At 41.7% G+C, this 14765-nt stretch overlaps 1 protein-coding gene across 1 annotated transcript; it reads left to right on the top strand.

Moving 5' to 3' along the window:
• The first annotated feature begins 10820 nt into the window (after window positions 1-10820).
• On the top strand, window positions 10821-13436 carry dlx3b (distal-less homeobox 3b). Its single transcript, XM_026350600.1, has 3 exons — window positions 10821-11318; window positions 12078-12262; window positions 12537-13436. Exons 1-3 carry the CDS (start codon window positions 10988-10990, stop codon window positions 12849-12851), a joined length of 831 nt encoding a protein of 276 aa, XP_026206385.1. The 5' UTR covers window positions 10821-10987; the 3' UTR covers window positions 12852-13436.
• The last annotated feature ends 1329 nt before the right edge of the window (window positions 13437-14765 follow it).

Genomic DNA, 14765 nt, shown 5'->3' with positions numbered 1-14765 from the left:
AGTTGCTGCTGCCCTAGAGTCCTCTCTGCTGTGGACGTCTCCAGTTTTAGCCCACACAACACACATGGAATGCAATTTGCAATTTATCTCCCAGTTTCCTGTTTTTTCCCCTCACCAAAGCCACCACCATCCTCCCCCTTCACCTTACTGTCGCAGAGAAAAAAAACTCAACTTCTTCCCACCATTTGTATGTTGTTCTTCCTGCCTCATAATATCAGTTTAACTGAACAGGTTACACCTACGTACTATAACAGCTACCTGCTCAACTTTCCTGCTGCTTTGTGGTTTGAGGCATACCCCGAGTGACTCCAAAGAGGCCTTTCATGGCATCTGATGGGATGGGGTGGGTGAGTGGGATGCTATGTGGAGTTCCTGATGTGAATGTGTGATAGTAGAAATAGACTGGCTATTATAGTGCACTGTGGAGAGAGCACAATTATGGAACATCACTATGCTCCATAATAGTCCCCTTTATCTGATTTTCGTCTTAATGTACTTACAGTATGCTTTGTCTAAACTCTTCCGACACTGGGTTGGTAAAAACTGCACGTTACAGCCTTGAACACATGAAAATAAACCACATATAAAATGTGAGTGGCCTCAATCCATATTAGCTAGACTGGCAAACATAACATCTACAGTGCCGGACTTAAAGGTTGAATATGAAACACAGCACGCTCTCACACTAAGTCCTTGCTGCACGGCGACGACAGGGCCAGCAGTTGCCATGGTGCTGGGAGTTGCTATGAAGCCAGTATGTTCTGAGCGGTGATGGTGTCTGTGGGAGAAGACACTGAGGTCTGTTTAAACTCGAGCCAGGACTCCTGCTGCACTCAGATGACCTTTCACAGGACTAAAACATGATCCACTCAGCCCTGTCCACCAAACCAGAAATTTACCAAAGAAACATATACATATGCACAAATACAGCAACTTGCATAAGACAAATGTTCTACTGTGCAGAAAGCAACTTGTATAATAAAGGCGTTTGGTAAAAGCGAAGAATATCAAGTGAACTTCCACAAACAAAAGACAATCAACCCTCTTTTTTTTTTTCTTGCTTCAACTTGAGCTGCATATATTAAATCTAATTTTAAAACAAAATATAAATAATACATGAACACTATCTAATAATATTTCATTTTGTTCCATATACCAAGCGTTTTGCCTAAATAATCCTGTAACTCGGATACTGTTTCCACAGGAGGAGGCTGCAATCAGCACTGCATAAAAACAGTTATACAGTAAAGACAGTGCACATAGTGAGGGGCCCGTCATATTAGCCACATCTCTCCTAACAAATGTCCACAACAGCAGGGATCAACTGACACTGATTTATCTACCAGTTTATTCTGGTATGAAGGGAGAAATTATTTCCTGTAAGAAGTTTTTAAACTAATTTTGAGATTCAACTTAAAGTCATTCCAAACCTCATTGGACTGCATGTGTTTTTGCTGCCTATTTGATGGAGCAGCTGGCTTGATGGCATGTGATATCTTTCTCGACAGTGTCTGTGCATGTGAAAATTGTGTTTTATGTCTTCTCTCGGTTGCTGAGCCTTTCTTTTATTATATGATATATCTTCATTTCACATTTGAGCGTGTGTTTGCGGCAGGAAGGAAATGCAGCAGGGGTCTGGGACCTGTACAAGTTCTTGCTGTGTCTCAGGTCTCCAGTTCATGATAGAGTGGAGGAATGTATAGCCTGAGGACAATGGCGTGGCTCTGAACGCTCTCCCACCTGTTTTTCAGCTTAGCTTTCAGGCAGACAGGGTGATGGGAGAAAGCAGGGCATAGCTCTGTTGTGAAAACAAACCAGCTGTTATACAAACCAGTGTAATAAATACAGTAATCCAGGCATGACAATGAACTCCCAGCAGTTCTTTCTTTTTATTAAAGGAACAGTATTTACTGTCCTGCTAAGAATTAGCTAATGAGACACTTAACTCTATACTCATATCTTCCCCCCACAACTAATATTTAGCTATTTTGGCTCAGCAAAAATACTAAAACCCATGGCTAATAACTTATCTAGCTCTGTCCAAAGGTTATAAAGCCAGCAAACAATAACATGCTAATTATTCGTGTGCTGGTATAAGCTGATTTTTAACAGACAGAGCCAGGTAAACTATTTCCCTTATTTATACTCTTTATGCTCAGCTAGACTAAATGGATGTTGGCTGCAGCTTATTACACACATATAAGAGAACCATACAATATACATTATACATTATAGTTACACAATAGTAACTATTACCATGTAAGTCTCTGTAAAAAGACACATTAAAAACAGTCATAACAAACACTTTTACAAACCTATCCTCCACTTTTTGAGGGATATATTTGTTACAGGGATGCGTGATAATGACTTTTTTGAGGGTGAAGACAAAATTCAAACACTTGCTGTACAATGGTGCAATGTCAGCCATGTTTAATCATTAAAAGGGAGTCAGTTCATGCAACATTCCTTCCTTTACCCACAGAGACACATTTGCTCGACTTAACAATTAGCTCCAAAGGAGTCATAGGTAAAGAAAGAGGTGTTTGAGGGGAGGCTGGGTTTGATCTGGCTTTGTGCCCAGAAGGCTGATAACCCTGAGTTCCCACTCTGAAAGATATAGAGAAGCAATAACCACACTACTATATAATAATACTGTACGTTTATTAATTATCCGGTGAATCTTAGATGTATTTCAGCTAGAAATTAGTGAGTGGGTGGGTGAAGGGGCTATCCCTTTGACCTTTAGCTAAACCACATCATAACACGACTCACTGATTTTTCCCTCAGACCACACTAGGATTTGCTGTTGCATGGGCTCAAAAAGGTCAGATGAGCAATTCACCTAAGAGTGAAGAGTGAAGTTTTTCCTCCTCCCATGGGATACATTAACTCAGACCTTGATACTTAACAACCTTGTGAAGCTCACACCATCACCTTTATGCAATGTTTACCAAAGGAACAGTTATTTGGGAAACAGTCCCACTTTAAGAAACTGCACGACCTTTATGCGTCTTTCCCTCTGGGATTAATTAAGTTTTTTGAATTTCAAAACTTTTATAAACTACTGCATGGCCTTCATGGGACCAGCAACAAACAAAAAAACAAATGTGTAGCTACAGCTAACAAAACAGTCTTAGCTCTAGGGATGAAATATCATACAATGATCAGAGAAACCAGCTCACAACTGTCTCTGAAAGTCACACTGTCACATTGACAAACTGGATAATCATATTCCTATCTACCTCCACTTAATCCAATTGCTGACGGCCTCGCTATTCTTCACCCTGAATAATAGGTGAATATATGAGGCAGTAAATCTGATGCATAGTGCTGCGACCAGGCCTAATGTAATCTCACGGACAGACTATTGAATAATGAAACAATCTGGAGGGTAACTGTAGTAAATCTGACCAGCAAACACAACACCAGCCCACTCCCACATTGCTTGTCCTCCCTCGTGTGGTAAAGTGAGTTGCTATGATTTACAATGCTCCTCATAAAGCCTCCTTCCTGTCTGTGCAGCGTATAGGTTGTCTGGCCTGACCCCTGCAAGCTTCACTCGTCATCCCCCAGAACTCCTATAAACACCAAGGAGTTATTTTCCTGTTGCTTTTGATCGGCTGTTGCCAGCAGATCCTCAGTGACCACATGGTGCCATTTTGTTTATGACTGGGCTTGTTTGACATTCAAATAAATGCTGCAGCATAAAAGGATGAGTTCTTCTTATTGAACACACATGCGTTGGCTTGTCGAAAGGCAAACCTGTGGTCAGCGCTCTTTGTTTGTTGTGAATGTGCTGAGAATATCAGATGGTTCCTATTTGGTGTTGAAACTGCTTTAATGTTTATAAACTCATGAAGTTGTAAATATAAAATCAGAGCGTGTGTTTTTATGGGATTGAGTTTTGATGAAGAAGGAATCATGTACTATGGCACATCGCTACCTCCTTTCATCCAAACTGCAGGGGATGTATAAACTGTGCCTCAGCAGTGGTAGAATCACATCACTCATTGTTTCAACTAGGTTACAGTATTGGTGAACAATTAGTGAATATTTATTCTTGCCTTGAGCCAACACAGTGATAAACAGGCACGTAGATGGCTGTAGGTTCACAAACATTTCTCTGGCATTTGTGCTGAAGTACTGCATGTGAATAACTTCGAACTTCAGTGTTTGAATGAGCTCCATCCCTGTTCGCTGGGTGAACACAGGGCCGGGCCTTTTGTTTCCTCGACGACAAGTGGAGCTGTACTCCACAGACCTGCACATTTTCCACTCCATTGAATGGCCCTCTCAGATCATTAAAGGAAACATTCATTAGCAAGGACATTGATGGCGACGGTGTGGGGGGGCACTGTTCCTCACACTGTGGCCTGTAACACTTTGTGGTGTAGCCTTAAGGTGTAGCTCCTGAGATTCTCGTAATGTAAAGGTGCTTTGAATATCAATTGAAACATGCTGTAAGCCAGTTATTTAAACCATGTACCACTTGTTTTAAGCTACCTGTTGAAGCTGTTCATCCATAACTTTGGTTATTCAGTGTTTACACCTTTAAAGTTAAACAATTTAACTGCTTAAACGTTATATCCAAACATTTCACACCATCCAAGTCTCCCCACACTTGCTAACTAGTTTACAGGCACACTGGGTGAACTGATCTCACAGCAGAGCAGTCACTGGTGTACAATATATCCCCTGCTTCCTGGTCTAGGCTTCATCATGTCCCTGAAGAGACAGAACTACAGTAAATCTGCACATGAGAGGAGGGAGTGGAGGAGAGAGGGCGCTCACTCCCTGTGGCCTAATATTTATGTGCAAACATACTCATGGTCCGGTGGATTAGAGCGGCTGTAGAGTGATGCACTTTGTTTCAACCGGACTTGACAGCCTGACTGACTCACTCTGCCACATTTGATTTAAGCGGTATGAGAGCAAGTTTATGAGAAAACCGCTGTGGAGTTTTTTTGTGTAAGCTCCGAGAAATAAGAGAGTAAAGCGGCAACTCCCAACATCTCCCATGCTCGGGCTTGCCTAGAAAAATGACAGCTCTCCATGCTGTGTTAACAAGCCCACCAAACAACTAGGTGGATGTCTTACACAAGGCTTTTCTGTGAAGTCCACATTTTTCTTCTAAGCATTGTAATTGTTGTGCCAGATGAAACCATTTCTATGTAATATTTAATGATTAATTCATTCATACAGTACATGAGATTAATGCTATTTAGACATTTTAATTTAAGGCTGTTAAATGTCATTCTGGCTGCAGATCTAGTAGCAGATAATCAGAAGGGAGCAGCTTCATCTAGTCCTCCATGTGTTTCAGTGGGAGCCAAGATAAACATGCTTGGCCTGGGGTGGAGCTTCCTGCGAGAATCCTGGGAGAGGGCATCTCAGCCCAGTAGACTGAAGGCGATTGCGGCTGTAACCAAGGCTACACTCTTCAGTCCTAGTGATGGGAAACTGAAACATTTGCAAATATTACAGATTTAATTAAGTGTTCTATGTAAGTGCTGTGTAGAATTGTGCTACAGCAGCTTACTATTAAATACGAAGACATACGTATAATCTCACTCCAATTTATTGCCTTGTGCATTCCCATGGCCTGCAGCCAACTCAGAGAGTAGCCTTAGTGAATACGGCTGTTTGAGAGGACGGTGAACAAAGAGCTAGTAATCAAAGAAGTCTCTTTCTTTCTTGTGATCACTCCCTCAACAGCTGTTTCTGCCTGCCGCTCTTACCCGTCCACTCTTGGCAAAGTGGAGCCAGAGAATGGCTGCATTCTTATCAATGAAGCTGGGGTTGCCAGGACGGGGACACTTATATGGACGTCTCTGTGCTGCGTCTGTCGTTGGTGCCAGCTGAGTGGAAAAGATAGAGAGGACGAGTTGGAGGGAGTGAGGATCACTGATGATAGCTGAGCCAAGCAAGAGCAAAAGACCCACAACGAGCAAAATAAAAGGATGGAAAAGAACTTTTAACAGGGATGCATCAGATATCGAGGAGAATATCTTGTCTATGCATATAAACAACACAGACAGCATTGTCAGGCTGCCTTTGTCCACTGAATCTGGCCCTGTTCACAGCAATGTTAGACCAGACCACTCAATTAGCACAGTGCACTGTTAAAGAGGCTGGTAAACAAGGAATGTTTTCCAGGTCAGATGCTGGTTGTAGGAAGTATAGTATACTTGCAACAGGGGCAATGATAGAAGCTTATACTCCCCAACAGAGTAGCCTTAGTGAAAATGTCCCTATTTGAAAATAATTTAATATTAAAATTAGAGAGTCTTAATACTTACTACACTATTTTATCTACTGAATATCTACTAGCTATTTAATAGTAGTGTAAATAATAGAGTTCAGTTGATGTATTTCTTAATCAACATTAATCCATTGTAATCTAACTCTAATTCACAGTACATTGGATCATTAACTAGAATAACAACAGAATTACAGTGACCTTGACCTCTGACCACCAAAATGTAGTTTTATGATGATTAGCTCCCATTGGACAATACTCTCCAATTGTTCTTTACATATCACACTCTCAAATATCAACCACAACTGGTTGGACACAAAGTTGGTGTGACCTTGACCTTTGACCTTTGGCCACCAAAATAACTGGGTGGCCAACTTAACGTGTATTCTTTGATTTCAGTTTAAGATGCAGATGTGCTAAAATTACAACATCATAAGTTGATGTTAAGACGAGAGACAAAAGATGACAGAGACAGAAAACAAGCACACACATCACCATCACATTAAACATGACCTATACTCTATACTGATTGGTGCTAAGTGAAGTAGGTGCGTTGCTGCTGAGCATGACTACAGAGAGACAAGTGTCATTAGTAGTCCATTAAATGTAACAGATGGACAATGACTGTGGAGCAGCTCTGTCTTTCAGCTCACAGCGGAGTCCTTTTGGGTGGAAGCAGCTCAGCAGGGAAGCATTTAGCTCTAGACGCTATTTTTGATACGTTCGTGTGCATGTGTGTGTGTTTGGAGGAAAGGGCATACCCTTACCATCTGGCCACATGTGTCTTCCATTAGCTTTTTGACTCTTTTGGCAGCTATTACCCAGACCTTACCTGGGCTCTTTTCTCTGGAGCTTTTCAACGTACAACATACTGTACATACACATACATCACCTCTACCTCAGCGCCCCAGTGTGAAGCAGCATGGAAACAGTGGGAACAAGTTACAAAACCTCTGGGAGGATAAAATAATGATTTGTTCCAAAAAACATTCTAGAGCAAGTTGAGTATTTTTAGTTTGGAGGGATGGGAACGCTGAACTGTTGACCAGCTTCAGTGGAGGTCAGTTACTGTAGAGTGAGTTTCACTCTGAGCTATTATGCTGTACACATTAAGCCATTGTTTAAACAATGCATGCTTTTACTATGTAGATTGTTTATCTGGAAACATGTTAAGAGAAGACTGACAGCGTAGAAAAGAAGTAGACGTTAAAACCACCAGGTGATTTCCCCTGACTGCACATACAGATGTAGGCTACATTACACAGATGGTTCAAAGTCCTTGACTCATTGCTATTTTCTCTTTTTATGTCTAATCAGGACCGAAGGAGGGGGCTGAGAGAAAGAAAGAGTTAGCAGTTAATAGACTTCCACTACTCCCACTTATGAGATCTCTCTGACTCCCCAAGCAAGTCTACCGTTCAATCAGATCAGCACAAACTAGCCAGTGGCACTTCATTAGCCGAAGGAGTTCCACGCTGCCTTGAAGTTTTTCAAAGGGAGATGAAATTGCATTGATGGTTGTGGGGGCGTAGGAAGCAATGAGCGAAGTTTGTTTTTGTGGCGTCACCATCCCCTTCATAATTAAAGTCTAAACATCCTCTGCAGCGTAGGTGTTTGCACTGATGGGGAACCCCAAGTTGTTTATGTGCAGTGGGGGGTTAAACACACTACTCTTGTAGAAGTCCTTGCAGTTCACGTGAGCAGTATGTGGTAGTAGCGTTTGTTGTGTTTCCCTTGTTAGTCTTGCACTAATAGATGGGGTGCATGATGCATTTCTGCAGCTAACTTGCAAAAAACTAACTAGAGTACAAGAAACCTTATACAGAGACTCCGACAAGCACGGTGAAGCTGCAATTGAAATCTAGAGCAGAGCTCCAAAGAGTGATATGGGAAAACAGAGACATGTTGTACTTTAGCTGAAACATTTTGATAACTTGAGGCATTGCCATCTTATCAAGGTCCTGAGAAAATCACTGGGCTGTCTCAGATTCTCCCAAATACATTGCGTCTCATGGTCTGTCTCAGGGTCGCTGCCATTACTATTGTTCTTTTTGGCCTCAAAATCTCCTAATCACACTGATGAGTCTCAGGAAGATTTGAGACGTTTAAAATAGGAGGAAAATTACTTTCTCTGGGGGAAAATTGGTTCATTTGTAATGTGCAGTACAAAGACAGCGATCAGACTGAAACCTAGTTAGCCAGTAATTGCTGGGTTTTGATTGTGCAGGTTCTGAGCTTTTGTCCCATGTTGGAAACAAGCCAGCGGCTCCACTTTTACACACTGCATTTGAAAGGTACAAAACATGTCCCTGAATGCTGTCTCATGTTACTGTGTTGTGAGGCGTTGATTGGCCGACTCACCACGGAGTGCAGAGATTTCATATGTGTGCGAGCAAGTTGCATATAGAGGAGCAACTACAAAATAACCAATGTACCAACGGGTTTATATTTCAGTGATCAGATTGTGTAGTCACTGTTCAAAGAAAAACTCCAATTTTAGATGAATGAGTCCAGTTTCTACAACAGCACACAGGCTTTCTGGGTGTAACCTGAGGGCAAACAGCTCCACAGTAAAGAAAAACTGAAATGGGGAAAGTAACAATGAGGCAGCAGACGTAATTGTTAGTAATTTCCTCATCATAGCCGACTATCTGCAGACACGAGAATGCCTTCATTCCATTATGAAATATGAAATTGGATTCCAAACATTACGAGCATTAACTCAAGAGTTTCCGGACTTAACAGTAGTTGTTGACAGCATGTTGACACATATTTGATTTTCACACCACTGAGAAGAGCTTGATGTTGGTGCCAGTGTAATTATTTTTGTTGTACGTACGTGATGCACAAACATAACTCACACATACCCACGGGGAACCCACACTGAGCAGTGTGAAGCTATTTTCCCTCTTTTAATTATTATTATTTTTACCATACTTGTGCATTTGTCACAAATCTTTTCTAACAGTACCCACTCCAAACTGAATTTTGAGACACGGGCACCATCTGCTGGATGTTTCATGATACTACTAAATACTGTGCAACATAACTGATAACTGATTAGTGTTGTTAATGTGAATCTGCAAAGTGTCTAGAAATTGAAGTTGACTACTCTCCATAACAGAGGAGAACAAGTATCTATCAAAGTGTAAATACATAAAATAAAATCGCTGTTACCGTTTCCTTAAGGGCTACTAAATTGAAACTTTATCACAGTTTGGCATCAATGTCTGTCCCTTAATAACTATAATAATTATTATTATTATATCCACCCTGGAGTTTAGCTGGTTTTAGAAAACCTTCCAGTGTTGTTGAATCTGAAACCAGGCTTCTCACACAACTTCTTTTAACATCAATAATTCACTTCCCTCAATTAGTCTAGTCACTGTTAAGTGGCAGCTTGTGTTTATAAATTTGGTGAACTAATCCTTTAAATCTCAAATTCGACGCTACAGGATTTGACCAGAAGATGGCGCCAGCTGATCAGACATGACCGTGACAGGAGGTGTGTGTGTCTAAAGTCTAAATCTAACCTTTAAAGACCTGTGAAAAATGCTAATTTAACAACTGACATCGGCTGTTGCCCCCTAATCATAGTTTGCACGTTTTTAAGTCTGGAAATGTACATTTATGTATTTTGCAAGCCTAACACTTCCCACAGATACAGCAGGGGGCGCTGTGCACCGTGCTTGGAATTGACAGCAAACGAGGTGCAGGGAAATGCGGACAGAATAAAAATCTTTCCTGTTTGAATTACAGGAAACGTTTTGTTCAGTTTTTATTCCTGCAAAAAAAAATTCATAAAAAAAAATGTAAATGAAATGTCTCAGTGCGGACTGGTTCATGTGATGGAGTAGAATTGTATTTTACCATCATTTTCAGCTGTGTTGTTACTTTTTGAATTTACACACAGGCAAACACACACACACACACACACACACACACAACACTGACAGTGTAAAGGAATTTACCCACAGGCAATATCAGTTCAACGACTCTTTTACTTATCTGTTCCATCTCTTTCACGTAGAGTTCACTGTCCGCCAACACCTTTGAATGACAATAGGAGAATGTGGGAGGCTGGCTGACAGTCTCTCAATGGGCTGAATAAAGTGTGATCTCTAGGCCCTGTTAAGAAAACATTGCATAAAACATTAAGGAGACGGTCTGGCTGCAGGATTAGGCTTTAGAAAGACTCTGGACTACTATTGTGTTGTAAAATATTGGTGCCATAGCGTGCAGCTTGTTCTTGAGATCAAGTGGACCTGGCCTATAGGTGGCTGTGGTTTTGGACAGACAGTCCATATAGTCTCACAGAGCAGCACGTTCACCCACATGGTGATTGAGGTACAGGTAAATGAAAAACTAAAGCAAAAAAAAAAAAAAAAAAAGAATCAAGGGACTGAGGTATGCGTGCTTAGGAGCTCTTGGCTGAAGGCTGGGTTTCACCACGACTTGCCTGGAGCGCAAGAGGAGGGGGGGAAACGGTGGAGCCAATGGGAAGGCAGCATCCAGCCCGACTCTCTATAACTCTGTGTCACAAGGGCTGAGCGATGCCACAACTAAGTTTCCGCAGCTGGGAGAGTTTCAGTGGACTATAGGCTTTCCAAAGCCGTGCGTTCAAAGAGCGCACGCACACGATTTCTTCATTGCGATTTTGCTTTGCGCACTCCACAACAAAAGAAATCCATCGGTGGACTTTGTTTACTCTGGAGGGCTGCTTTCACCATGAGCGCCGGACAGAAGATTGCGAGTATTTTGCCCGACCTTCCCGGATCTATGAGTTGCCACCCGAACTCCAAGGACTCTCCTACGCTCCCCGAGTCTTCGGTGACGGACATGGGCTACTACAGCGGACAGACGGCCCACGGCCATCACGAATATTATCCCAGTCAGCCTTACGGACAGCCCATGAACTCTTACCACCACCAGTTTAATCTGAACGGAATGGGAGCTGCTGGAGCGTATCCCACCAAATCTGAATACCCCTACACAAACTCCTACAGACAGTACGGACATTACAACAGAGATCACCTGCAGGCATCGCCTCCTAACTCAGGTAAATACCCAGATAATCACAGGGGATTTTACTGGGACTGTGTTTACGTGCACTGTGCATAACGTACTCTAGTCAGCTCAGAGTGAGATCTTATAGTAGAGTTTTAATTCCGTATAGAAATCTGTCAGGTATCTTTTATGACCATTTGATTTTTTTCACTAATTACATTTTCCTTAACACTATGAAAACACTGAAATTGGAGGCAATAAATACGCAGTGACACTCAGAGTGAAGCCAGATTCATTCTTTACAGTTCATGTGTCCATCATTTTTACCTCACAAGGTCAGTGTAACATCAGCTTGCCACTATTTTTTGATTTATTATGAACTTGAATGTAAAATATTGAAATAACGTGTGTTCAGGGGCAGGTGACCGTCTGGTGTTAATGTCATGTTTTAACAGCCTCTGACAGCTGGTCATAAAGCCTTGATGATTTGATAAAAGCTGAAGATATTCGCACTCACCATTAGTTTTAAAGCCGGCCTGCTGCGTTGTATATTTGAGAACCAAAATGAATCCATCCTTAGTGATTTTTGTTGTGGCATTTATTGATTTTTGCAGGCATCTGAAGTTGTCACATTTTGGTATTTAGCCTCTAAAGTAAAATATTCTACTTTATTCTCGGTTATAACATTGAATATGTTTATTTTTCATTTGCACAGACTGAATGTTCAAACTGTCACTTCTCGACATTTTATAGTGACTGTGTCACTTTTACTTTATGGCCATATTTATCCCGTTTTGTTGTGTTTTTTAAGTGAAAGAAGAGCCAGAGCCTGAGGTCCGCATGGTGAATGGAAAACCGAAAAAGATCCGCAAGCCGAGGACGATTTATTCCAGCTACCAGCTGGCTGCTCTTCAGAGGCGCTTCCAGAAGGCGCAGTATCTCGCTCTGCCCGAGAGAGCGGAGCTGGCGGCTCAGCTCGGTCTCACTCAGACACAGGTAAACTGTCTGATCCGGAAAAAGACAGCTGATATATTCAAACTAATCAAGAATGTTAGAGTCAGTCGTTTTCTCTGTAATTATCCAGTGGTGCGCAATTACGCACGGCTCACTCGGTCTGACACAGTATCTATATTTTAAAAGAAAGAGAAAATAACATTAAAAACATTTCATTCATAATATTATGAATGTGATAACATCTTACTGTATTATATATATATTTAGCAATTTATCTTTGAATTGTCTGTTGCTAATTTACAAACTCCTTCCTCAGGTAAAGATCTGGTTCCAGAACCGGAGGTCCAAGTTCAAGAAGCTGTACAAAAACGGCGAGGTTCCCCTGGAGCACAGTCCCAACGCCAGCGACTCCATGGCCTGCAACTCCCCACCCTCCCCCGCAGTGTGGGAGAACAGCGCCCCTCAGAACACCCCGATCAACAGACCTCAGGTCCCACAGCCCACGCACAGCTCGTCGCCGCCATACCTGGAGGAATATAACAACCCCTGGTACCAACAGGGAACACACCTACAGCACCCGGGCACCGTGCACCACCCAGTCCCGCAGCAAAGTGTGGGAGCTGTTTATTAACAATAACTCAAGAGCAAGATTGATCTCTTCCGTTTTTTTTTTTTCTCTTTCAAACAAGGTCTCTCCACAAAGACTCTGAAGAGCAAAAGGTTGACTGAACCGGGAGCAGGCCTGAAGTGAAACATGGCTTTTGATTTTTTTGGATGAGCAAGATTGTTTCTGAACTGGGTTTACCATTCACAAAGCACATAAGGGATTTCTGATCACTTGTGGCAGCATATTTAATGGACATCTGGCGTGTTTTTTTTAAATTATTTATCGCTTCTGTTGTATTTTCTTCTTTTATAAATGAATATGCAAAGTTTTTTAAAAACATGTAGCCTAACCACAAACCGAATATTGATACAACTGTGCAGTTGATCCATGCTACATCCAAATCATGCATGTTGGTTTGTAGAGAGCGCGGAAAAAAACTCAGGTCATATTTATATGGATTTGTACAAAACGTCGAAGGCTGTAAATATGTGTTTATATGCAGAACCACTATGATCATATTTGTTTGAAACGGAACGACTGCACTGCGGTGCTTCCAATCATTTTTATATTCATGTAATTAGTCCACTTGTTGCCTTTCTGACAATTTAATAAAAGTGTTAATTACATGCTGTGTGTCTAGCGCCTTAATAAACAGTCTGTAGTTCAGACGTATTTTCACGTTTTAGAGAAAATTATAAATGCTTTAATGAAACTAACCAAATAATTTTCATTAATTGTCGAACTCATATTTAATTATAATCCACACATCTTTAGATCTAATTAGTTATCCACCTGAAACTGAGCCGTCTTGCGCCATAACAGAGCGGTTGTAGTGGTAAACTAATGCTTTTAATCTGAGTTCGTTCAGAAATCTAACTAGACACCATAAAGTTATAGACAGAACCACAGACCACAGTAGGATTTAGAAACTTGATTGTCTGATGATTACAAAGGGGTCTCCTGAACGCTCCACTCTCTGCAGCCGTGCACATTCGTCCCAGTGTTGACATTACGATGCAGTAACTTTCTGCGCGTTGGTTCTGCGAGCTGCGTGCAAAGCTCTGCAGTAGGAGGCGACACGCACGCAGACATGTTGGAGTCACTCGGTTTTATTACTGTTCTGCTGCCAGATAACAAGAGAGAATTCAGCACGTTGAACACACGGAGAAAAGAGAGAGAGTGTGTGTGTGTGTGTGTGTGGTGGGTGGGGGTGTGCAAGGATGAAGCAAGTCTGATGCCGAAGGGGATCTCTCATACGCACACACACACACACACACACACACACACACACACACACACACACACACACACACACACACACACACACACACACACACAGGCACAGCAGGGTGAATAGAAAACGTTGCCAAATATTGAAGGTATAACAAAACACAACCCCTTTGTGTTTGCGAGCGTTTTACTTCAGACAGGAGTTCAGAGGAATTCGCTTTAAAGCAAAGTTCTTCTGGGAAAAAAAAAAAAAAAAAATCCCAATGAGCACGTTTTCACTTTTAGATTCACTAGTAATTCACTTGATGACTCACTTTTAATCAGATGGACTCCGCACAAGCTATCACACATTTTTTAATTAAGGCAACAGATCTGCTCAGGTGTTACAATTACCTCAAGGGAGCGATTGTGGCACAAGTGAAACCAGGGGAATACACCGATATTAATTAGCTCAGAGGGGCTGGATAAGCGTGACAAGTACACCGATAATGAATGACTGTTATGACAGAGACAATGAGACTGTCACAGAAAAAACACAACCTCCCTTTCAACATCTTCTAAACTAATGACTAATGACAGTGGACACTAACCCCAGTTTGGCCACATTAACCAGGCATTATTAAATATGCTGTACAAAAAAAAAAAATTACATGATGGAGAAACCGCTAATGACGATCTTATCCACATGGACCACCAAGGCGTCACTGC

Source organism: Anabas testudineus, chromosome 19, assembly GCF_900324465.2.
Source record: "Anabas testudineus chromosome 19, fAnaTes1.2, whole genome shotgun sequence".
Classification (NCBI taxonomy): domain Eukaryota; kingdom Metazoa; phylum Chordata; class Actinopteri; order Anabantiformes; family Anabantidae; genus Anabas; species Anabas testudineus.
This window is presented reverse-complemented; position numbering and strand designations above follow the sequence as displayed.

Excerpts from the sequence above, each read along its gene's own strand:
- dlx3b (XM_026350600.1), top strand. The coding sequence starts at position 10,988 with ATGAGCGCCGGACAGAAGATTGCGAGTATTTTGCCCGACCTTCCCGGA. Across the intron at positions 11,319-12,077 it reads GGCATCGCCTCCTAACTCAG|TGAAAGAAGAGCCAGAGCCT; the intron begins GTAAATACCCAG and ends GTGTTTTTTAAG. Across the intron at positions 12,263-12,536 it reads TCGGTCTCACTCAGACACAG|GTAAAGATCTGGTTCCAGAA; the intron begins GTAAACTGTCTG and ends CTCCTTCCTCAG.